This window comes from Lactuca saligna, chromosome 5, assembly GCF_052625555.1.
Source record: "Lactuca saligna cultivar CGN05327 chromosome 5, ASM5262555v1, whole genome shotgun sequence".
NCBI lineage: Eukaryota > Viridiplantae > Streptophyta > Magnoliopsida > Asterales > Asteraceae > Lactuca > Lactuca saligna.
The window spans coordinates 51,974,855-52,001,817 of NC_136421.1; the positions used below are offsets into that span (position 1 = coordinate 51,974,855).

The following is a 26,963-nucleotide window of genomic DNA, read 5'->3' on the forward strand; positions in this document are numbered from 1 at the left end:
TTGCCCTGGCAATCATGGAGTCCAAGGTGGGGCAAGCTGATAAACTAACATGCTCTCGGATGTCAGCCCGAAGCATATCATGATAACGGGTCCTCCTCATATACTCGTCACCTGCATACTGGGGCACCAACAAAGCCCTCTCCCGGAACTTGGCGGTGATTTCTGCCACAGTCTCAGTCGTCTGCCTCATATCCAAAAACTCCCTGGCCAGCTGCTGAAGCTCGACAGCCGGTGCAAACTCTGCCCTGAACCTGGTCACAAAGTCCGACCAGGTCATAGCCTCGATAGTTGAGGCTCGCAAAGAGTCACCCACTGACTCCCACCAATCTCGAGCTCGGTCTCGTAAACACCCTACTGCATACCTCACCTTCGACCCCTCAGGGCAGAAGCTAGTCAACTGTGCAGACTCGATGTCTGCAATCCACCTCCTGGCAACAATGGGGTCCTTCACCCCGTGGAAGTCCAGCGCACCGCTGCCCCTGAAGTCCTTAAAGGACAGCGTGCAAGGTCCCGACTGGCCAGATGCCATGTCGCTCCTGAACGCCCTGAGGCGATCCTCCATCAGCTCGATGATCCCTTCCTTGATCGACCCGAAGATGATGGGGGTCGACTCAAGGATACCTCTGGTGATCTCTGACGCGAGGAACTCGCGTAGCCTCTCGTCTACTGGCTCGGAACCTGATTCCGAACCCGACCCCTCTCCTGAACTGCCAACTGCTGGTCTCAGGCGTAGTACCACCATTCTGAAATACAAAGAAATAACAACTGTTAGCGATACTGATACCCCTGGAGGGATCCCACCCACTACTAGTTCCCTAGTCTTATCTTAGCCTTCCTCGGTTCGGGTACGGATCCTCTGCTTTCAGTAGTACGGCCCATACTACCTTCTACATTTATCCGTACCTTCCCCAAAGACCGCCTCGACTCAACCAGGTCCCTTCCCCTACTGCTGATCACTGCTACTCATTATCCTAGGCTTACCCTAGGAAACCTCTAACTCCACCCAACCCAGCCCTCATCTTCTGAAGGCCTCTTGGTGATGCCAATTAACTATTACCTAAATACAATCACATGTGTTGGGGCTCGGATAATCCTTCGAGTAAGGGACTCATCTCTACAACGGTTAAGACTCAAACAAGAGCTACGCAATAGAGTCAAATCCAACACTCTAAGATTATTCAACCCTGATCACATGTGACTTAAACGTATTCACCTAACGGTTAACTCCCATCATTTCAATGCCCACATAGCCCAAAGCAAACAACATTTGGACGTAAGAAAACAATCTCAAGCAACTCCATCCTCGAAGAGAGAATTGAACTAGTATACAATGCTAAACTCGTACTATCAGGAATAACCTAAACAGGCTACCCTACTGATGTCTACACAGCTCTAGCATCCAGTTCTTTCATATACTGAAGCACATAAAGCAGGCACCTAAGGCATCACTCCTAGATCCTTAGTCCTATTCTAGCATGCTGTTCTACAGAAACTGATAAACATAAATAAACTTGTATGGGTACATTGGGGAATACGTACTTGAGCTTGGCCGGCTGCGCACATCACACACATTGTCCTTTCTTAAAACCCTTTACTTAACCCTTTTAGAAAATATTTTCTCTTTCCAAAATCTTTTAATCCCTCGATTTGAGTTCAAACACCCCCGAAGGTGTGTCCAAATCCCTCAAACCAGGGCTCTGATACCAACTTGTAACGACCCAATTTTCATGTCCAAAAATTTCGTTTTTAAAACATTACTTTAGAAAATGTTAATAGATAAAAACATTGTTTGATCAAGCTATGTCACAACATAAACCATGTTCAAAAGCCAAGTCATACAACCAATCGAAACGTCAGAGTATAAATCCTAGAGAAATCAAATAAATGCGGAAACCCGTGTGTGTGCATGATGTGCCACTACCGAGCCAACTCCTTCCCCTTCGATGAAGAGGTACCTGAAACCAAAACTGTAAACTGTAAGGACAAAGCTTAGTGAGTTCCCCCATTGTACCACAACCCATACAATCACATAACATACATAAATTGTCAGGCATATCTGGATGCCCGACCTACCCCTTCGGTCCTCTCAACCGGATACTGCCTAGCATATCTGAGTGTTGGCCTCCCCTTCGGTCCTCTCGACCGGATACTGCCTAGCGTATCTGGGTGCTAGCCCGCCCCCCCCCCCCCCTTCGATCCTCTCAACCGGGTACCGGGGACTATTTCACCCCCTACTACTACCACATAACACATATATCACATAGTCTATCTAGCACGGCTGAGCATAATTGCCCCTTCGACCCTATCGACCGGTAACCTTGGGGACTATCTCCCTTGCTATCACTAGCACATAGCATCATATCATGCAAACACATAAACATAACACATGTAGTAGCAGCCCTAGATGAATATCACAGAGACCATCATCTAATCATACATCTCCTACTGGTGGGCCGGCATTGTGGCCTTAGACCCACCGCTACTGGAAGGTAACTCACCTTGTAGCTACTGATCTGTGTGGGAATAGTCTGACTACTGCTGCTGCTCCGGAAATCCTCCAGCTGTAATTCCCACCAAACACTTAGTCAAAACTGCTAACCGTTCTTTGGGTAAAATGACCATTTTACCCCTGATCATGCCCTAAGTCAAAGTCAGAGTCAACTTCCAGTTGACCCGACTCGCCGAGTTGGACCGCCAACTCACCGAGTCCATGTCCCAACGACTGCCCTGAATTCTGTTTCTACTCGTCGAGTTAGGCGTCGACTCGATGAGTTCTCCTTCCAAACTGATGTTCAAGTCCTTCATCCTACTCGCCGAGTTGTATGAACAACTCGCCGAGTTCATCTTCATCCGATGAAAAAGTGATACTGTGACTCGCCGAGTTGTATGAACAACTCACCGAGTCTGATCTTGATCTAAGGAGATTGCCTTGAACTCGCCGAGTCTGGGCATCGACTCGCCAAGTTCCACTATGGGTGAGTTTTGGCTTCCGACTCACCGAGTCCACCCTGGACTCACCACACAACTCGACATAGCAAAAAAGGGACAAACTCGGAGACTCACGACTAGACTTACCGAGTCAGATGAGCGACTCGCTGAGTTCGCTCCATGCAAGAGCCACAAATGCGATTTTGCTCGAATCCAGTCCATGCCATTCGTAGATCTGGGCTCCTAGAGCATAATAACACGTAAAGTTTCCAACTTTATGTGTAAATATCCATCTATGGGCTTTTTAGGGTTCAAAATGCACCAAAAGAGTAGATCTAAGGTTTATATGCAATATGGACTCATAAAGGTAGTAGATCTGAGCTCCTGGAGCTCAACCATGCTTAGATCTAGAGGCCAATCAACTCATTTCGAAATATGATGCACATACAAGCTTGGAAATGAGTCATGAAGGACTTTAATGGGGCCATAAGCATGGAGACAAGGGTGGAAAACGAGCCATGCCTTAGATATCACTCTGAAATTGCTCACAAGTGCTTGACCTTCTCTTCTTCTTCTTGATCTCCTTCCCTACTCACTCCAATCTTCAAGAGGACACACCAAATGGCTTCAAATCCACAAAACAAGGCTTAGCACGAGGTATATGGCTCTTAGGGTGAATGGGGGCTGGCTTGGGGCGGAAAGGGGGATTAAATAGGGTGCAAACCCCTGAAACTTAGGGTTTTATCCAACAGCGGTGACTCGCCGAGTCCAGGATATGGACTCGCCGAGTCGCCAACTTCAACGTGTCCTGGGTCCCGTCCCTACTCGGCGAGTCGGACCTATGACTCGCCGAGTCCAAGGCTTAAAAAGGAAAATACTCAATTAAGATTTACATACCAGGAACCAGGTGCTACAGCAGCAATGATCACTGTCACATCTCATGTACTCGTTTCGCTTAATGAATTCATAAAACTTCAAGTTTTCATCAATATAGGCTTTTCATCAATTCGCACACCAAGTTTTCTTTATAGCACTTTGGAAACTTTTTTAGTTATACCATGTAGGTATATTCATCAAATTCATCATGTAAGAAAGAATTTTTCACAACAAGATGCTCTAGAGGAAAATGATCTGCAACACCAATACCAAGTACCTTTCTGATTGTGGTCATCTTTATAGCCAGAGAAAAGATTTCTCTATAATCGACCCCTTCCACCACACCATAATATTAAGGTGTCTTTAGAACCATTTTCCTTGTTTGTATCTCATCCTCAACAGTAATCAACAAACTCTGGACTTCTATATTTACCACCAGTTTCTGACTTCAGGCACTTGACTTTGAGATTTATCTCATTCTTAAAAGCAGCCTTGCACTTCTGTAAGTCGTCGAATACTTCAGATTTATTCTTTATGAAATAAACTCACACCATCCCCATGGAATCCTTTATTAAAGTAACGTAGTATCGAGACCTTCCAATTGAAAAAATCAAAGTTGGTCCATAGACATATGAATGAAAATTTTCTAACTTCTTTCATTTTTTTTTGTCCTGTCTCTGCTGAAGTAACCTTTATTTTTTACCAACAACACATGGCATACAAAATTCCATGGTTTTGCTCTTTAGCTTTGGTATTTTGTTTAAAAGGAAACATATCCATTCCCTTCTCATGTCATTCATGTGGCCAAGCCTTCGGTGCCATAGAGTAGAAGTGTATTTATCTTCAATTGTTGAGTTGAATCCATCTACCGAAGCTTCAACCATATATGATGTTTCTTATTTCTGACGATCATTTTTTTTTCAATCATTACTTTTCGCTCGTGATTGCTAAAATAAATAATGTGTCCTTCATCGTCCAACTGCCCCACTGATATCAGCATCAACTTTAGATCCAAAATGTACTTGAAACTCTTCAAATTCCATTTCTATCCTAAATTTCTCTGGAAGACAACATCCCTATCTCGTGTGATATCTAGGCTTTTCTTATCTGTATGTCATATGTTGTCACTGGAATGCTTGAAATGTTGCAATATTTATCTATAGTGACTTGAATGGAACAAAGCACCTGAATCCATGATCAAATATCCAATCAAACTCTATAAAGAACAACAATATTAACATAAAAATGGCTACAAGAAAGATTAATATTAAAAAATGTTGGATTTAACTTGGTAGTTCTAAAAACTATAATCAAACTGTTACTGTTTCTATGTGCATATGGTACAAGAAAGATTAATATTAAAAAAATGTTGGATTTAACTTGGTAGTTCTAAAAACTATAATCAAACTGTCACTGTTTCTATTTGCATACACTTTTGTTGGCTTTGCTTAAATTTAATATTAGAGAAATTAAAGATCTTATCACCTTTTATTCCTATTTATTTTCCTACCCATATAAGATGGTGACAAGTGTTATATTTTAATAAAAATAATAATATTTCAATACACTTGTCATTATTTCACATGGTTTGGAAGATAAGTAGGAAGAAAAAGTACAAGGATAATTATTTTCTCTCAATTTTATTGTCATATTTGAAAAACCCTAGCAATTGTTGACTTTTTCCTCCAATATTGACTTTTATTTTCTGGTGGATTTTGATAAAGCTTTCAATTACACTTACCAATTTGTTCGAACAAGCCCCAAACATTATATCTGGATGATCCTCCATTCTAGATGTGTAATTCCGAGAAGGGCGTTTACATCCACAAGAGTTTGCATTATCAAATATCTTCTTTGTAGATTTGAGTTAGACATCAACGCTTAAGAGGAAGAAGAAGTAACTATTAGAAGAGATCGAACACAGACGTCGTTCGTTTTTCTCTTCTCCAAGCCCTAAATCGATATACAAATGGCAATTCTAATCTGTTTATTCCATGTCATTAAATATAATGTCATGTCATTTGCCAAATAGTTATATACCTAATGAATCTGGTTGCATCTAATGAGAATTGGACGAAAGTGTAACTTCGTTGGGTTTTTTTCAACAAACAAAACATTATTGAGGTTTTTTGAACGGTTTTGAAACTTCATTGGTCTTACAGGTCATTTTCCGATATTTAATTACACATCATAAGCCATGTCATTCGTTGACTTTCATTAGCTGGATTAGAAAATGGTAAGTTAGTTGGGTTTTTTTAGACAAAATGTTAAGTTCCTTGGATTTTTTCAAACAGACAAAACATAACTGGGGTTTTTTTGAACGATTTGGAAACTTTGTTGGATTTATAATTCATTTTCCTAGTAGAAAAACGATAAGTGACATTTTATCTCAATGAAAACCTTCTTAATGGAACTCACATAAGTAACAAAGCGTGTCACTTTCATCGTGTGAAGAATAAACTTTATGGTAGCTGCAATTGCCACATGTCAAGTAGTTTGCATCATGTATCATCATAGGTAGATATCTTACATAAACTCATACTTAACGTCATAAGAAAGACGCAAGCCACAGCCAAAGCAAATAATACATATGAGAAATATACAGATTAATAAAATCAAATTCAATATGATCAACATATACACGGACGGACTGTAGATTATTATACGACAACATAGTCATTGTTCCTTTTCTTTCTTCTAGCGTTCAAGAGCTTCTTTATCAGCCATATTATGAAGAATATTGTGTGGATGAAGGCAACCAACAAGAATAGCAGTATCCATGCAAAGCACATGTAAAGTGTTGGAGCATTCACCCACGTATCAGGGGACATCCAGGCTATCTCCTGTAAATAAGTAAGGGTCGTAAAAAACAGGATGCAAACAGTCGCGAGGTTGAGCACCCATAAAGTGAACTTATTCCTTAGAGAGATTCCACTCAGCAACACCAGAGCAATCATCATTGAAATAACCATGATTATGGTATTTTGTATCACGAATATGGTGAAATCACCCATTACTACTTCTGTTTGAACTGCGTTTCCCAGAGGTCCATCTTTAGAACCAGTAAACGTTCCTCCTGGAGGGTGTAGCCCAGAGTAGAATGATGTTCCTGCCACTAATATCGCTGCAAGAATCAAAATCCCACGTTGTTTCTCCAACCAATCTCCATTGTGACTCAGATACCAGTTCCATACTCTTGACATACATCCTTTAGGCTTGCTTTCCGGATTGGCAACTGTGTCTGAGGATTTCGATTCTGTTGACCTTTGAAATGGTCTACAGGAATGACTTACGTCTTTAGATCTCAGAAAGTTTGCTTCGATAAGCAAACTACGAATTTGTAGTGCACTGAGATCCTGTGGACAATGATCAAGAATATCAAGTGCTGTGAACCCATGTCCATTAACAATGTTTCCAGCTTCTCTAACACTTGGTTTCTGAAGAAGATACGTAACAGTCTGCACATATAATCATAAACATGAGCAATTCGACATTTACAGATGAGTCAAAAGTGATCTTAATTAAAAGGAAAGTTAAAACAAAACCTGGATCTGTTTATGAACGACAGCTAGGTGAAGGAGGGTGTTGTCGTTGCAATCTGTGAGCTTCGCCAGCTCTTCATCATTCCATAGTTCAGACAGCAATTTCATGGCCTCAAAGCGATTCCAAGTGATGCAGGTATGCAAAATGGTATCCCCGTTTCCCTGTAGCTCTTTACCAAGATCAGGTTCTTTCTGAATCAGAGCTTTTAATATCTCTAATTGTTCATTCATGGCAGCCAAGTGCAGCGCTGTTCTTCCTTCTTGATCGTGGAAACGCCATCCTTCAGGACTCATCACGTTCAAGAGTTGACATACAATCTCCACGTGGCCCTCCGCGGATGCCAAGTGGAGGGCTGTTCTTCTTAGCGAATCAAGTGACATAGCGAGTATCGGCTTTTTACGCACAAGAATCTTAACGAAATCGAGGTGGCCTCTCAAGGCTGCAATGTGCAATGGTGTTTCGTTGAAGCAGCTGAGCGAAATTCTGTCAAGAACGAGCTCGTCTTCCTGGAGCAATGCATTAAGGAGTTGTACATTTCCTGTTAAGGATGCATCGAACAGGTTTGGATCCATTTTGTGTTTCGAATGTGGAAAAGTTGCTGTATTTACATGTATATATATTCTTATATAAAGTAAACGTTGGCCATAAATTACAAAGTAAAACTCACTGATTGCTTAACGTTATGGATAACGTGTTTGTTTGAATAGTATATAGTATAATTTTTAGTACATAATTAGATAGTCTTCTCAAATTACTCGGCGAGTAATAAAAAAAATATGCCAGGAGAGAAATTGACTAATTAACATGAGTAGCCCTTTTACAATATCAATAATTATAGGTACGACTTTGTACAAGTTGAAGTTGAATGTTTCATACGATTATTGATTCATAACATAAATCATCAATAGGACAATTTTTTAAAGAAATTTTGTGAATGGATGGTAGGTGTCATACTAACTTTTGCAAAGTCACATATATATTTTTTGAGATAACGAATTCCGAGGGTAATTAAGTTTCTAGTTTGTCCGGATTAAGTTACTAAGGTTTTTTTTGCGTATTAAACCAATATGGTTGTTATTACCGTTTAGAAAATAGTACTTTTTACCGGTTCCTTCCTGTTTAAACGGTAAAAATGAGTATTTCTAAACCGTAATAACAACCATAATAGTCTAATACGCACAAAAAAACCTTAGTGACCTAATACGGACAAACGGAAAACCTAATTACCCTCTTAAGTCATTAACCCTAATTATTTAGAAAACATGCTTGCTGATCAATGTGACTGACTTGTTTGATTGAAAATAGTTAGCTTCTATTTAAACTTATCACACAACCTTTCCAGAATTTCCAAATCCAAAAACTTATATGATTGATGATCTTCATTACATAAATATGTAACATTTTATCAATAACTTCTTTTTTGTCATTTAAATGTTTACATAAACACATCCATATGTACAAAAACAATCTTACTTTGATACATCCCATCAATGTCTACATTTGATAACGAATGGAAATGTAAAACCAACAGGAACTCACAAAGGATATCTATTATCAATTATTTTATAAACAACAAAACCACAATATGAACTAAGAAGCTGAAGTTACAAAATGAATAAAAAATCAGCACATAAACAAACACATGCAGACTATATACAACACATAAACGGAAGTTTATAAAGCATGGAACTTAATGACAAGAAAAGTAAAAAACTTAAAGGAGACTTTATAGAAAGAAAGATCACCTTTACTTGCCACAAATGGTTGAAGACATCCACAAGAAGATCAATCTGACCATGGAATTCACATGTTGTCTGATCATGACTTCAGTAGTTCATATACTGAAGCGTAAGAATTGCAATTGAACTCTATTAGCATTTGAAAAGGGAATTAGGGTTTCAGAGAAGACGACGAAGGGTTTAAATTTTTATTTTTTTGACCATTTCTTGATTTGTGCATGTCATCCTTGCGTAGGGGCCATGCTAATCTTCTCTGTATCGTTCCAATTTTATCGGATGTCCCCGAAGGGACGACTATAGATGAAGAGCTTCACTATATGGAGGAGTAGCATGTTCTTCTTCTAATCGATATGGGACAATGTGAGTTCTAAACGAACTAGTTTACTGTTGATTGTCATATATTATCAATGTCTTTAAAATCAGGGTTAGTGACTTAGGAGGGTAATTAGGTTTCCAGTTTGTTCGTATTAGGTCACTAAGGATTCTTTTTCCTATTAGACTAATATGGTTGTTATTACCGTTTAGAAATAGTCCTTTTTACTAGTTAAACAGGAAGAAACCGGTAAAAATGACAATTTCTAAACGGTAATAACAACCATATTGTTCTAATAAGCAAAAAAAAAAAAAAAAAAAAAAAAAAAAAAAAAAAAAAAAAAAAAAAAAAACTTAGTGACCTAATATGGACAAACTAGAAACCCAATTACACTCCAAAGTCATTATCCCATATTTTTTTTATCAACCCATAAAATTGGTGGGTATTATATCATATATTATCATACTTTTATTTAATTACTAAGTTATAGCTCGTGGGAACTAGGATTACGAAAATAATTAAATTATTATAGTAAAACTTATCATTATTAATCAATTATTTTCAATAAATTATTAATTAAAGATGATTTTGTATAATTTTTAATATATAAGTACAATTAATTGTGGCAATTATAATCGAAACTTATTCAAGACGAATGTAAATGTCTCCTAAAAATCAAGGATTAAATGAATAGTTGTCTAAGTTACTATTAACATACCTGTTAAAAAATAAAAAATGATGAGAAAATGATAAGTTTTATTTTTATAAAGTATTTGAAAATAAAACATAAATTATGAGAAAATAACAAGTGACACTAATAACTCTTCTTTTACTAGTACTAGTTATAAGACTCATGTATTATATGAGTTAATTTAAGAAAAAAAAAGTTAAATATAAAGGTCAAAATATTTGAAAACTTTGAATTTATAAGAAAATATGAAAAATAATGAATTATTATAATAGAAATATTTTTCATCTTTTAAATTTAAACAAATAGTTTAAATAAATAAAAGAAACTAATAAGCTTTAATTTTGGAATTTTTAAACTAAAATGTAAGTTTATTAATGAAATTGATATTCATTTGTTTCAATTATTATATTAAAATATGATGTGAAATTTAATAAAACAGAAAAACTCATAAAATAAAATGTGGAAAAAATTAATTCAAAATAACGATAAAATAACTTTTGGCAAATTGAATGAGAGTGTAACAAATGGTAAAAAAAACATTTATTTATTAGAGAGGATAAACATATATTATATAGTAAGGGGTTTTTTAAAAATAAATAAATAAATAAAAACCCCTTATATCTTTAAAAAATACCCTTTTGTCATGTGTATCAAATCAATTTTTTATTTTTTATGTTTTTTTTTTCTTTTCTGATTATTTTTGTTACAATTTAGTTTACAATAATAATTATTTTTTATTAAATCAATTATATATAATATTTAAATAAACTTATTATATAGTTTATTTTATTTTTTATTTATGCATTTCCTATTTTTTCCCTTTAATTTAGATAGCTTTCCAATATTTTCATTTTTTTCTGTTTCCAATTTTTCTTAAATATTTTGGTAAATTGGCTCCCTCTTTATGAAAAAAGTTATCTGACTTTTTCCCTTTTGATTTTTTTAGTTTTGGTTAATTAAAAGTCTTGTTCGTTTATCCGAAACCATAGTTTAAAAACTACATCATTGAAATCTGAAACGTTCTTTATAGCTTAGGTTATTTAATCTGAAAACGGTTATAGACTAATCTGAAACCTTAAAAAACATAAGTTATTTAATATGAACATAATTATTGGCTAATATGAAACAAGTTTCGAGTTATGCATAGGCATGGGCTAAATCAAAATCCATAAACGATTACACTTCAAAAACTAGTTCGGATGTAGTGTTGTTTTTTTATGATGTTTTGTTTCTTTATAATATTTAGTGATCATATAAATTAATATTTTTAGACGTAACACTATAATATATTTTGATGCAAATTTTCCAAATTCCATAGTGATATATTGTCCAAAGTAGATAATCTATCCACTTTTTTACATATCCAAATTAAAGGCATCCAAACAAAATCAATCATTTTCTTTTTTAAAACTACAAGTGTTGGGTCTAATGGATTGTGTCAATTATAATTATTTAGTATAGTCCATTTTATGTAACGGGTTGGACCTGTCCACCCCGGTGTCTTTAATGATTAGGGTTAACCTAATAATAGTGCATGCATGCACCGTATCTACTGTCGATTCTCCTGTAACCCTACTCTACCCTTACAGTACCAATTCTTCATCGAGTTCTTCTAAGTCAGAGATTATTAATCATTCGACGCTATTTTGATCACTATGCTCTTTGTTTTGATTCAATTACCTCGTTGAAATTTATCGATCTACTAATCATTGTTCTAACAATTGGTATCGGGGCAGGAGATTGTGTAAATGTACGCAAATCTTCTGTCGGGTGTCATTAGGGTTTCCGCTTTTATTAGATATATTCTAGTCGTCTCCATCGTTGTTAGTGATAGTAGACGTTGAATCTTGATCTATATTCTAACCTAAACTCGATTTCACTTTACACATTTGATTCTTAACATGTTTCATTTTGACATCATGCAACATGACGATTCTCATGTTAACTCCATCAATCTCTCAAGCAACATCGGATCTACAATAAGGATCCCCATACTCTTTCCAAACGATTATGAAGGGTGGGCACTGCATTTTGAGGACTACGTGTTAGGGCTTGAGGATAATGGATCCTTGATATGGGATGCCATAACCAAGGAGACGTTTGCTCATACTGATACAAAAAGGGTTATCAAAACTCAAGCTAAGTACAGCGATCTTCTTCTGGAAGTTGTAGATGTACCAAAAGATGAAAAGGACAAGCTAATCAGCAATGTCAAGGCCATTAGGATCATCCATTTTGCTTTGCCTGCCGACACGTTTCGCTTAGTAAGATCTCGTGAAACAACAAAAGAAATATAGGAAAGGCTTAGAGAACTCTACTCAAGTGACGTTGATCTTGAGCATTCTATTCAGACCTTGTTACTTTTACAGTTTGGAGACTGTATTCAAAATCCTGAGGAGAAACTGGACCAAACATTCAACCGTTACAACCATCTTTTGAGCAGGATGGTGAAGCACAAGATAAAACATGAATTAATAGAGCAAAAGGTCACATCCATGAACAGGTTGAGATTCGAATGGAAGGTTGTCGTGTCGAGGGTTAAAGCGCATGAGCAATTCAAAAACTACTCCTTAGCAAAGCTTGTTAGTATTCTAAGGTCACACAAGGATGACGTGACAAGTGACGGAAAGGTTGTTTTTAGCATGGGATCGTTATCTCTTGTTGCAAAAGGAAAAAGGATTGATGATGATTATTCGGAGTCTGATCTCTCCGATTGTGAACTCTCAGAAGAATAGTATGTTATGATGGCTCCAATCCCAAAAGGTTTGCAAAGAAGAATTTTGGACGAAACATAAACCGAAACTGGCAAGGAAGTTACAGCTCAGAGAAGGCAAAGGATGAGAGTTCCAACAACTCTCAAAAGGAAGAAGTAAAGAAGGAGAAAAAGCTTGTAAGAGACTACGGCTATGACTGCAATTATTGTTATGACAAAAATCATCTGGCTAAGGAGTGCATGCTAAGAAGAATAAATGAGAAGAAAGAGGAAGAGGATGATGAGGCTTATTTTCTCAGGAAGTTGGAGGAAATTAAAAAAACAATACAGATGAAGCTAAACCTGCTTTGATTGTGCAGGAATAGGATGATGATTTTGGAAGAGTCGAAGTGTGGTCGATTGATTCCGAGGACGAAGAATTTCAAAGACCAACTCACGGTAGAAGCTTCGTTGAGAAGAATGATGTTTTGCATTTCAGTGGAAAATGCTTGATTGTCAAGAATGACGTTTTAGAGCAAAGGGGTTATGTTATTGATGGCGACCGGGATTCTGACAACTGCTTCGCTACGAAACTTGTTTTGGAGAAAATCAGTAAATGTGAGAAGATGATCAGTAAGGTAAATTTTATTCTCGAATCTCTAAACATTCCTATCTCACGGTATGAAACTGAATTAAAAGATTGAAGATTTACATTTTCAAGTTTCAGTGATAGTCTAAAACGACCCGTTTAACCAATTCTAACTTAACCAATCAACTCGGCAGGGTTTTGAACAAAAGTGAAGAGAGGCGCATGTGGATTGAGAAGTTAGAGTCGGATTTAGCTAGGTCTGGGGATGATCTAATTTACTCGCAACGTGAAAATTTGGGGATTTTAAAACAACAAAACATTTTTGTTGTTTAATAGCAAAAAGGCTTTATTTTAATATTACACAACTGCATATTGACTGTGAAATAGGAAAGAAAATCCACAATATGATTATGTCCTTTCTTGAATTGATAGAGGATGAAATCGATGCAAACTGTTACAGGTGCAAATCAATCGTGACATCAGAAGAAGTCTCGGATGCCTACAAAATCGGTATGGGGAAAATTGAATCTTACATACAGTCCAAACACCATAAAGAAATGTAAGACAAATTTTGGATGAAAATGATAAAGAGAAAATCAAATCTGAAACTGTACAGAAATTTGACTCTTTATGCACTAAGTTGAGTTCAGAAAATAAACTTAATGTTGAAAATGTGTATGAATTCTACGATGATAGTGACATGAGTGAGATCTCTGTGGAGGACGAAGTTGATTGTTTAGAATTTATTAAAATCGAACCTGAACTAGCGAAAGTCTTAATTTCTAAAAATTCAGTTGAGTTTGCTCGTATTTCTAAAAATAATACAAAGATTTTAAAAGAAAAAGCTTTAGTTTTCCAAAAGGTTAGAACAGTTCCTAACCAAGTTTTTGCAACTACCGGATTAATCAAAAACCAGACAATAAAACTAATGTCTCTGGTAGAAGAAGACAATGATGATGGGTGCGACAAGTATTGTTGGTCAGCCCATATCGACAATGCAGACGAAACCAAAGGTCTCTCTGAAATGACCTCTTGGAGAACAAAGGGAAGATACATAGTAGAACCGCTGAACAAGGTAAACTCAAGCTATGAGAAAGGGAGTCCGAGTGGAACCAAGAATGTTCCATATGATACATCATCCGAAATGGCTGAAACTCCTGTCAGAAAGCCGAAACCTAGGGCTAGTGTTCATAAGTATTATGAGCCTTGTGTTGCGCAAAAACGTCAGAGAAATGCGAGATATAATAAAAAAATCTAAAGGAAATAAAGCATTTCTGGAAATCCAAAAATCCTAACTTTGTTTTTCAAGAAAAATCATCCAATCCAAATGCGAAAGTCTCTTCACATGCGAACCTTAGGAGTTTTTCATGAAATCAGTCTCAGTCTCTATAGGTTTCAAAACAAAAAGTTTTCCAAAAACCCTCTTTTTCAAGTCCAGCGAAACCTATGGAGAAGTCAAAGTCTCACTTCTCTCCTAACAAGAATGCTTCTTATTCAGCCACGACATCAAAAGATGTTAAGGGCAAAGAAAAAGTAGTTTCGGAGCCTAAAATTCCTTTCAAGAGATCTAAAACTAATCCAAAGAGAGTTAAGAAGAAGTTTTCCAAGCAAAAAATCCAACATAAACAAAAAAATATCTACAAAGGATAAAAACTCAAAAGATAATAGGATAACTATTTTTCAAATCAGAAAGAAAGATAACTCCACCTTAATTAAAAGAACTTATTTAGTTGATGCAATTACTTTTCCTGTGAAAGCCTTACGTGGACCCAAACAATTTTTGGTTCCTAAATGTAACGCCCGCGTTTCCAGGCTAGGCATTATCATTGATGTAATAGTCTAGGTTAACTCTTGTAACTCTTTTTAAAGTATTAATGATGAAATATTTGAGTATTATGTCAATTATGTGAATTATATGTTTATTTTCTTAATTATTATAATTTAATGAATTAAGAATAAAATAAGCGTCAAACTTAAAGTATGAGATAAGCCCGATATCTTTGCATAAAGATGTAGTGGTCGAAACAAGGATTCCGAAGATATAAAGAATCCCGAAATCTGAGTTATAACGAAGAAGTTATGACCTGTCGAAGTTTCGCGACAGAACCGACAACGCTGAATGACGTAAAAAGTGAAATTTATGTTAGAGCAATATTTAGCCTTAGTGATCTAAACGAAAGTCGTAGAGTTCGTTAAACTGAGAGCGTGCATAAAAAGAACACCCAAATCTGACTTCGTATGTGGAAGTTATGACTTTTCGAAGTTTCGACTTAGCAGTGTGCAACCCGAATACTCGATTTGAGATCGAGCGGTTTTTAGCCGAAACAATCTAAATGAGAATCGAGGGTCTCATTAATACTAGTAAAACGATCAAAAGATAGGCGAAAACGGACGTCGGATGAAGAAGTTATGAATTTATAATGGAGTTTTCCTGTCCCGGCCTACTAAAAATAAATAATAAAAATAAATTCAAAACTAGCCGACGGAGTCTAAATGAAAGTTGTAGATCGTAGTCTCACCTACTCGTGGATATAAAGAACGTCGAAAACGGAGTTCGTATAAGTATGATATGAATTTTTGAAATTTATTAAATATTTTCGATATTTAATTTAAATATATATTAACCGATATTATCCATGGGGGGAGTCAGTGACCCTATCCTCATTACGCCCAGCATAATTTGAAGTTCCAGTCCCTATAAAAGGAGGTTGAGGGCAACCGAGTTCTTTGCTCATTTCTTCCCTTTTTCTCGCGTTTTTCAATCGTTTTTCGTGCAAGAATTATCCCGAAGCCCCTGTATCATTCCTGAGCCCCGAAGCAAGTCCCGAAGCCCCGAAGATCCTGAGAAGTGAAATTCCCCAGCCGAAGCTCTACCCGCAAGGATTCCGATTTTTGTGAAGATCTTCCAGATCTACCGAATAATACTACTTCTACAAGTCGTAGTGCTGTCCGATCATCGTCGGATCAAGTGAGTGTGTGGTTACTATCTTCTAACGCATAATTATGAAGTATTTAATACGAAATACGTGTTATGTGTATATTTTGTTGTTATATGCGTGAATGTATATTGTCTTTCTTCTATCTCATAGATACGATTTATTCTCTATGAAATACGTGTTATGTGTATGTGTCTCATCTGTTGTTTTGGAATATGTATTGAATGAGAATGCTATATAGGTTTTAAACTATGTATAAAAATATATATTATATCTACTAATATGTCGGGTAGAACATAGGTAGATAGTTGACGTGTGATAAACAGATGAGAGGCCTCGATGTTGTTTTTGATTCAGTCATCTAGCGGAGTTTAGATGACGACCACAGAGTTTCTAGACAGTCATGTGGAACGCTAGCAGGTTCACCACCTGTAGGTGTTAATGAACTTGGGTGTTCATTCACTGTACTCCATCCCCCTCATGGTTTCCTTATTTGACATATATTGCCGGGAAACCCCCGAATGCATGTGTTGTCGCCTTAATGACATATTCTAAGACTAGGTCCCTTGTGTTAGTTGTTTTAGGGACGTAATTCAATGGGTAATTGGGTTATTGTTGGATGGTGGAACTAAATATAAATATTTATTGTGGGTTGTTTTGTTTACAAGTCTGTATATGTATATATTTGTTGAATGACTTGTAATGTTATCGTTTATGCTTTATGGTCTGTATCGGAACATGACATCCCGAGTTTTGATGATATAATGAAAATATATTTCTTTATGAAATGCTTTGGTAAATATTATTTTATCACGTTTTGTTTTGGGGAACAAATTTCGCAACTCTTTCAAATCAAAAGGATTTACTCTGAAATTATTTTAAAAGCATAAATGAAAATCGGTCTTTTCTGGCCGAGATTTTGGGGATGTCACATTAAATCTATTTGATTTTTATAGGTGGTTCGTGATGAGCAGTTTGACTCTGAATGGTATATTGATAGTGGCTACTCGCGTCACATGACACGAAGGAACGAAGAGTTGAGAGAGTTTAGAGCTCAGAAGGATTGAGGAAGGGATAAGTTTGGTAATAATACACTCGGAGAAATCAAGAGATACGGAATGATCACGAATGGGGAAATTTCCATTCACAAGGTAGCATACGTGCAAGGCCTGCAACACAACCTAATTAGTTTATCACAATTGGTTGTAGGCACAAGCTTGAAAGTTTCGTTTGACGATGAAGGATCGGAGATAATTGAGAAGAAATCCAAAACTGTGATGTTGAAATCAAAGCGAAAATGTGAGATGTATCCACTTAATTTGAATCCCACCAAAGGGAAACATGTTATCTGCCTACCTACAAAAGCTTCTTCGGATGATAGTTGGTTGTAGAACCATAGACTCTCGCACCTTAATTTCAAAGACATCAATATACTCGTACTTGGTGATCATGTGTGAGGGATTCCACTCTTGAAATTAGATAAAGAACATCTTTGTGCAGCCTGCGAATTAGGGAAGCAGAGTAGGAAGAGTCATCCAAAAGTTGTGAACACCAAAGTCATAGAACCACTTGAACTTTTGCATATAAATATTTGTGGTCCTTCTCCAATTGAATGCATTGGTGGTAACAAATATATACTTTTAATCGTTGATGATTTTTCTAGAATTACCTGGGTGCATTTTCTTACGTAGAAATCTGAAGCCATTCCCAAGCTTAAGGGTTTTATAAAGCAGAATGAAATACAACTACTAGAGATGGTTCGTAACATTCTCATTGACAACGGTTTAGAATTCAAAAACCAAGCATTTGAAAATTTTCTGACTACGAAAGGAGTAACTCACAACTTTTCGGCTCCTTACACTCCTAAACAGAATGGGGTCGTTGAAAGACGAAAGCGATCTTTGCATGAAGCTGCGAGAACCATGCTATCATTTGTGAATCTGCCACTGTACTTCTAGGCAGATGCTATTGGAACAACCTGCTTTACTCAAAATCGATCAATCCTCCATAAGCGATTTTCTGTTACTCCTTATGAAATTCTTAATAATATAAAACCTAATGTTAAGTTTTCCCATGTCTTTGGTTCCAGGTGCTTCATCTTTAATTCTAAGGAACAAGGGAACAAATTTGATGAGAAAGTTGGCGAAGGAATTTTCTTGGGGTATTCTTTAACGTCGAAGGCATATTGGTTTGTAAACAAAAGATCAAAAATAATCGAAGAGACCTACTATGTCACCTTTGATGACACTTATTTCATGAACCCGACAAGGCAATTTCTTCAGAATCCAAGGCAGCAGATAACGAAGAAGACGAATTTAAAAATATTATTGATGATGTTGCGAAAAAATGGAACACGAGCACCCCACTCCGAAAGACTCTTAAATTCCATCTCAATCAAAAGTTGTAAATGCTACATTGCAGGGGGAGGGCTTCACTTCAAACCTCCTCATCTCATACACATGTTCAGCGGGAGAATGAAACCCCTGAAATCAACTTAGAATCTCCACTCCAGGGGGAGGGTTCAACTCAGAATAAAGAAGAAAATACATCATTCGAGGGGGGAAATGACAATACGAATGATGATTCGGATGTGAAGTCAGAATTTGAGGATGTAAATGTTGAATTGGATCCAACATATGATCCAAATTACCCTCCTTTCACCAAATGGACTAGGGATCATCCCAGAACACAAGTAATTGGAGAAGCCTATGCAGGAGTTCTTACAAGGGCACAACAAAAAGCGAATCGGACTGCATATTCTCCAAAATGGAATTTTGTATGTTTAATTTGTTTATCTCCAAGATTGAGCCCAAAGACATTAAAATTTCTCTTGATCATTCGGATAGTGTGCAAGCAGCTCAATGAGTTCGAACGAAAGAAGGTTTGGGGATTGATTCGCACTCCGAAGGATGTATTAGTTGTCGGTCTAAAATGGGTTTTTCGTAACAAACTAGACAAAGATAGAAATGTGATACGAAACAAGGCGCGACTAGTTGTTAAGGGGTATTGCCAAGAAGAAGGCATTGACTACGAAGAAACATTCACACTAGTTGCAAGTTTGTTCGCATTTTTCTAGTGCATGCAGCTCACAAGAACTTTGAAGTCTTTCAAATAGACATTAAGTCTATGGTATAAAGCAAGCTCCACGATCATGGTATGAAACTCTTACTAGATTCTTAAAATAAGATAAATTTAAACAAGGTTTGGTTGACCCAACCTTCTTTCGCAAGAAAAATGGTGACCATTTGATGATTATCTAAGTTTATGTAAGGACATCATCTTCAGTTCTACAAATCCCAGTTTAACTACTGAGTTCCGAAAGTTGATGGAAACTAAATTTGAGAGTAGCTCTATGGGTTGAATTAACTTTTTCCTTGGTTTGAACATAACACAGAGTTAGGAGGGAAACTTTATCAACCACGAGGCTTACACGAAGACCTTACTTGCTTAGATTGGAATGGTGGGTGATTCGAAGGTGAAGGTTCCAATGGCATTCCGAACGAAACTAACACCGTCTTTGGACAAACCGGGTGCTGATATGACACTCTATCATCAAATGATAGGGTCATTGATGTATCCAACCGCTAGTCGTCCAGACATCATGTTTTCTGTTTGCTATTGTGCTAGGTTTCAAGCGAATTCTCGCGAGCCCTATATGACTACTGTTAAGAACATATTCATGTATCTTAAACTAACCTCCTCGCTCGGAATATGGTACCCTTCCAGTTTAGGGTTCTTTGTGGAAGCGTTTTTGGATGTTGATCTTGGAGGTTGCGGTTTAGATCGGAAGAGTACAATGGGAGGATGTCAATTTCTTGATGGAAAACTTGTTAGTTGGCAATCAAAGAAACAAACATGACTCTCCATATCAACTGTTAAAGCAGAGTACATAGTCGATGTCTCTTGTAGTTCACAAGTAATCTGGATTCAAAGTCAGCTTCGTGACTACGGTATCAATATGAAGCAAATCCCCTTGTATTGCGATTCTGAGAGAGCCATTCGCATATGCCACAATCTAACGCAACACTCTAAGACCAAACACATTGCACTGAGGTATCACTTCATCAAAGATCACGTGGAAGATGGAACTGTCGAGATACACTTTGTTAGATCCGCTAATCATCTGGATGACATCTTCACAAAAGCCTTACCTGAACAAACCTTTAATCGCATTCTTCAAGGCTTATGAATGATTGAGGCTGAATCAATTCCGAAACTACCTTCGTAGTCTTAAAGTTTTGGTCGAACTATGAATTGGTGCGAAGGTTCGCTGTGACTTGCAATCCACTGTTCACACTACGAATTGGTGCAAATGTTCGCAGTGACTCGCATTCTACTATTCATTCGTGGTTCGAAACTTCATGTATCCTTTTTACATTTTTCTTTATTGCTACATATTACATTTTTTCTGTTTTTATTTCATTTTCAGAAATTGAAAATCCAAAAATATATTTTATTTCTTTTTGTTCTTATTTCTTTTTTAGAAAAACAAAAATATGAAAATATTTTCTTTATTTTCAATTCCTATTTCCTTTCATAAAATATTCAAAAATACCAAAAATATTAGATAATTTAGCATAATTGAAAACACATATCATGATAATCTCAATTATGAATGATGGGGCAGGTAAATATTTCGAAACTATGAACTAGTTAAGTGTCCCTAGAAGCATGTTGTTGCATGTAGTCTAAAGCCTCTAAGACTCTATGTTGAATCCTTAATGAATCGATAACACCAATTGTTTCTTCCCAAATAGGTTGTTTTTCACATAAGTTATAAGCTACCTTACTCTCCTCATATTGAGTTAAGAGTTGACTGCTTGATCACTTTCTCATAGCAGAACTACATTTTTCTTTGGAACCACATCCCACTACATATTCATCACTTTCACATTCATGAATGTAACCATTGAGACTCTCAAATATTACCACTGAGGTTTATGGTTACACAAATTATGTGTTTATGATCTTAAATTTGTTATCACCACGAATTGAGTGAAACCCAAAATCCAACACATGCTTAAGAATTGACGATGAACAATAAACACATTCTATATTTTTCACCAAGGAATTAACGAATGTCCACCTTCGTGGTTTGTACCCTGAAATCTCCTTTTATTTTTGCGAGATCTGAATGAAATGTTATAGACCTAATACTTTTCTTCCCATAAGATCCAATTTTTATTTTTTCTTGAGATTTCCATATTATCCAACTACTAAAATAATTCTAAAGCATACTTGTTCTCACGGCTACACTGATCAGACAAGTACTTCATACGAACGTTTGGACTTATTTTGAGTTTCATACTTAGTTGACGAAAAAGCCACGCCTTTTAACTTATTAAAAGAAGCCTTTTGCTATTTTTCCACAAGCAGATGATCATAATTCAACAGGACACCACACAAGCACTTCAAAGTCTCTTTTGACTGCGAAGGAAGAGATCATTGCCCGGGATCCATCTGCTTTATGTCTTTAATGACATCACTAGAATCCTTTAGAGAACTTGTTTTATTTCTTTATCTTTGGCACACTCTTGCACGAAGGTCTTTCTGATTTTCAAAATTGTGGTTCATTGCCCTAATTTTTACTTTTAGGTCCGGAGTACAGTAAATGGTGATACATTGCGAACATAAGAAATTGTGAAAGTTTGGAATTGCGAAAGTATGAAACTGTGAAAGTTAGCAACTGAAATGGCGGTATTTATGGATAATATTAGAATTTGGGCGCGTGAAAACTGAAATGAATCCTGTTGTCAGTTACGCCGCCTGACATCACAACTGTCAGTCACGTCTTTTTAGGTGCTTTTTCAGTGATTGGGATCATCAACCGTAGATTTTTTTCTCTCTTATCAAATCATATATAAGGATTTCAACGCTTCATTGTTTATTACCACTTTAAAAAACAATCAATATTCACTCGACAATTTCTCTCTCTACTGTTTATCATCTTCTTCACCAAGCAACAATGGCATCCTCTTCTGAAATTCCTTCAATCGTTGAACAGATGGCACAATCAACACTGTTGAACATCAAGGCAAACCAGAATCTCATCCTAGACCTTGAACATACCAAGTACGACATCTTTCTTCAACCTCTCATAGATTTCTTAAGCTATTCACCACTAGTAATCACCCTTATGAAAATTGAGAATATACCTCTGGTTCATCTATCTAAGGCATATTTGACTGCTAGCTACGAACAAGGGGAAGATATGATCACTTTTGAAGTCGAAAACAAGAAAACCCAGATCACTAAGCCCAGGTTCTGTAACCTCCTAGGACTTCCTCAAGGTCGTGACCTAGTCAATCTGGAATCTATCCTTAACTCTACTCGCTTGGAGATGTTCTATCAAATGGGCTACAGGGAGTATTTAGCCATTGTCTCCAAATTCAAGAAGCCTAATCTTCCACATGTATGGAATGCTCTATTCACCTCGCTTTTTAAAATTCTCTCTAAAAGGGTAACAGGCTCAGACTGTGCGAGCAAGCTGTTTATGACCATCATGTATGGTGTTTACTTAGGAGCCAATCTTGACTATGGATCGATGCTTTGGGCTCAACTGGTTCAGAGTACGATTTCCATAACTAGACATAATGAAATTTTATGTGCACATTTTCGGACACTTGATGTACAACGGGCTATCAATCGCCTCAACATTCCAGTAAATGAGGGTTCGATTATGGCTAACATTCAAGTTTTCCATGCCACCAACATCATTCTGTTAGACACTACCAAATTCGCCTTTATTGGATCAATACCAGAATCAATGCTTCGCTACATCCCTACTACGAGTGAAGTAATTCAAGCCTATCGCAGTGTATCACATTCTGGTCCAAGACCAATGACTGATGAAATACGAAAGGTACTTGACGAGGTTGATAAGCCAAAGAATGGTGGTAAACAAAAGGGGAAAGTTGGTCCGTACAAACCTGTCCAGACTCCAAAGAAGAAAGTGAAGCGACAACATTTTAGCCTGGGAGGATTTACTATGATGTTTTGATATATGATTTGGATACAGTGTTTTGACATGATGTTTTGAGATATTACCACTTATTTTTTTTATCTGATGAGTGGATTACTATGATTTATAATGATTTAAAACGAATTTTGTGGACTGTATTTTTGGGGTGTTTCAAGTTGGTATCAGAGCCTTGGTTTGAGGGATTTGGGTACACTCTCGGGTGTGTCTGGACTCAAACTAGGAACTTGGTATGAAAATTTTCAAAAGAAAATCATTTTTATATAAAAAGGATTTTGAAGATAGAAAAGAAATTTGAAAAGAGAAAAAGAACTTTGAAAAGAGAAAAGGGTGTGGTGCAATCAATCAATCAAGCTCAAGTAAGTACTCCTAAATTACCCATATAAGTATATGTTATGATATGTTTATGAGAACTGCATGCTAGATTAGGGCTAAGGATTTAAGAAGGATGCCTTATGTGCATGTTATATGTATATCAAGTTTATGAACTGCATGCTAGTACAAATTAGTCGGTGATGGCCTGAATGAGATATGCTTGATTATGTTTACCCAATGCTCGAATAATGCTTGCTTTGTGCTTTTAGGAGTTCTATTTGTCTTCTACTAACTAGTAAATGAATATGTTAAGTTACATATTGCGAGGACAAAATAATTTCTGAAGGTTAGGTCTAGCACTATTTCGCAGCTCTTATTTTAGTCCAACCGTAGTAGGGTAGGAACTCTCATTCGAAGAATTATCTAGTAGTGCTATATAATGGTATTCGCGATCTAGTTAGGGGTAGATAGCAGGCACTTCTTATGCAGCTGATGGTGAAGAGTGGGTTGGTGATTACCCTGGGGGACTGTTGTGAAATTTCCGACTAGGTCCCGATTAATCCCTAGGCGCTACTCGACTGATTAGAGGGTGCCTAGCGATTAATACTTGCATACATAATGAGTGAAACATTATAAAACGATGAAATTTTAGCATTTTGAAGAAGTTTTATCGCAATGGAAACTATTTGAGGCATGATTAGTGTTATATTAATCATATTAACCTATTTTGTTGTCATATTAGTGGTATTTAGGTACTTTGATGTGATATTAGTCATATTTAATTTTTTAAAATTCAACAAATTAGTAATTAATGGTCCCCGATTAATCTCTGCCTAGCCGATTAATCCATTAACCCTAGTCCATCGACTAGCTAACGTCGAGCGTTTTTTACAATCTTGCCCTGGGGTAAGCCTAGTGTCACACCGCCGAACCGTAAAAACAAACGGCGGAAACGTCCGGAATTGGATGGCGTCATGCGTAGTATCACAACAATTGCATCATAGTAATCAAAGTAAATACAACCATACATTACATATGAATATTTACATTTGTTTGAAAAACATAGTTTGTATACATTAGTATCTAACAAAAGTAAAAGACGAGACTCCAAAATGCTCCATCTTCTCCAAAAGTTGGCAAGAGTACCTGTCTATTGTTGTCCTGAGAATACAAGTGGTTTTGAAAACGTATCGGCATAAAGCTGGTGAGTTCATAAGCATATTTTTGTAATGAAAACTAGCCACTGAATTTGTATGAATGATTGATTTTCATTATATGTAAAGTATGATTTGTATCTTTTTAAAACCCTGGCCACCACCAGTATGTAAAGTATGTTCCGTTTGAAAAACCTAGCTACCGCTAGTATGTAAGGTATGTTCCGTTTGAAAACCCTGGCTACCGCCAGTATGTAAAGTATGTTCCGTTTGAAAACCCTGGCTACCGCCAGTATGTAAAGTATGTTGTTGGGTCTGGGAAAATCCCTTATTTTCCCTAGTATACATGTGTTTGTTGCTTTAATGATTTAAAAACTGTAAGGTGTAAGTACTACACTTATGATATTAAAGCAATTGTTCATGAGAAGTATATTATTACATAAAAGTGTCGTATTATTGGCGAGTTTTATGACCATACTTAAACTTGATATGACGTGAAACGGACGCCGATACACTTTATGACATCTATCACCCGTAGACCTGCCGCTCTGACTGTAGCTAGCAGCAAGGTGCGGGATAGTCAGTCCCGTATAGATCTATACACAAAATCTACGCTTTCCATCCAGGAAACTCTGGTTCATAAGGGTAGTCCTCCACTTAGTTAATGTTGTAAGAGCCCAAGGATTTGTCTCCCAACAAGGTTAATGACTTTACAAGTAATAATATATGAGCGTAAAGTTCTTTCGTATGTGAATTCAATGTATTTTTGTAGAGTAAAAATAATTATACTAAAATAATTATTTATTGTTGTGCTCTCGTAGTAATGTATGTTATAAACTAAATCTGTCATAGTTTATCTATTCAACCGTGTAGTAGTTTGCATCTGTAAAACTGGTAATGAAATCCTCAAACTATATCCATTATTGTTTAATTGTAATGTTATGTTCATTAAATGTTCAGAAACTATGCAATTAAATTTAGAAAACGTCCCTTATGATCCGCATAATACAAAAGGGATTAACTATCTAAACACTTTATGAAAACCGATGATTTGTATAAATTGAATAAGTTCTTATCCATTGAAAACCTTTATGTTTGGCTTGTATTCCCCCTGAAAACGTTTAAAAACCATGAAAGCATAGGGTATGAACTCACAGTTTGACGTGGGATTTGAAGGTGAGTCGATAGGAATGTTGAGTGTCAAATGAAGTCTCGGACACAAATGGATCCTATTTAACATAGAGTAGCACATATATGAATTAGATAAGGGTATAACACTAGTTTTTATAGAAGGAAACCACCTTAGGGACTAGGAAACACTTGTAACTAAGTGTTAGAATCAAATGTAATTGAAGGAGATGAGTTTGTGGTCATAAAAGGGGTGTACAGTCATGGGTTTGCGGCCCAATGGGGTTTTCGGCCTAAGAGTTTGCAGCCTAGGTGTTTGCGGTCCATGGGTTTACGGCCCAATGGGTATACGACTCATGAGTTGTGTACAGTCGTACACATGGGATTACGATAGTCACCCTTCGTGATCATGTCTTTTGGGTCGATTTCTAGGTGAAAATCAAGGATTTCTAGTAGATATCAAGCATAGGAAGTAGTTACTTACTATTAGGAGCTTGGAATGATGTTTTTAGCAACCAAGAACTAGTGTGTGTTCTTAGTGTTCTTGGTGAGAGAGGAGATCTAGACAAAGATGAGATTAATGAGATAGGAACATGGATTCATCACAAGATAAGAGATTAAAACACAATCAAGATGGAGAATCACTTACTTTCTTGAGGATCCTTAAGCAAAATCGACGGATGTAGAGAGACAGTAGAGAGAGAAAGCCTTGAAGTGAGTAAAGTGTGAAATAAAGGCTAAGCATCCCTTATATAGGGGTGAGTTTTCGGCCAAAGGGGTGAGTGGGGGTGTATGGCCGTAAACTCAAGTTTGCGGCCGTACACTCCTCTCGAAGGGGAGTTTGGCCCAGATGCTATGATATGACTTTGAAAAATTCATTCTTAGACCCAAACCTTGATTGTACTGAGTTTAGAGTATTTAATTAGACTCAAAATAATGCTAAGAGCAGAAATAATTCCGAATCGGTTGATTTTAAATGGTTCATAGAAAAAGAAAATTCGGGTTGTCACACCTAGGATGAGATTAGTGTGAGAACAACAGTAGTAGTAGAAGGGATTTAGTGGAGTCAAGGCAGTTCTT

The 26,963-nt window shown here is 36.7% G+C and overlaps 1 protein-coding gene and 1 non-coding gene across 2 annotated transcripts; both read right to left on the reverse strand.

The window, feature by feature from the left end:
• Positions 1-6,442: 6,442 nt before the first annotated feature.
• Positions 6,443-7,919, reverse strand: LOC144998045 (uncharacterized). Its single transcript, XM_078957881.1, has 2 exons — positions 7,350-7,919; positions 6,443-7,262 (listed from the first exon to the last, which is right to left on the reverse strand). The coding sequence occupies exons 1-2, from the start codon at positions 7,917-7,919 to the stop codon at positions 6,465-6,467; spliced, it is 1,368 nt and encodes a 455-aa protein (XP_078814007.1). The 3' UTR covers positions 6,443-6,464.
• Positions 7,920-9,275: 1,356 nt separating this feature from the next.
• LOC144999431 (U6 spliceosomal RNA) lies at positions 9,276-9,378 on the reverse strand. Its single transcript, XR_013660899.1, has one exon. It is a non-coding gene; the product is annotated as a U6 spliceosomal RNA (small nuclear RNA).
• Between the last annotated feature and the right edge of the window lie 17,585 nt (positions 9,379-26,963).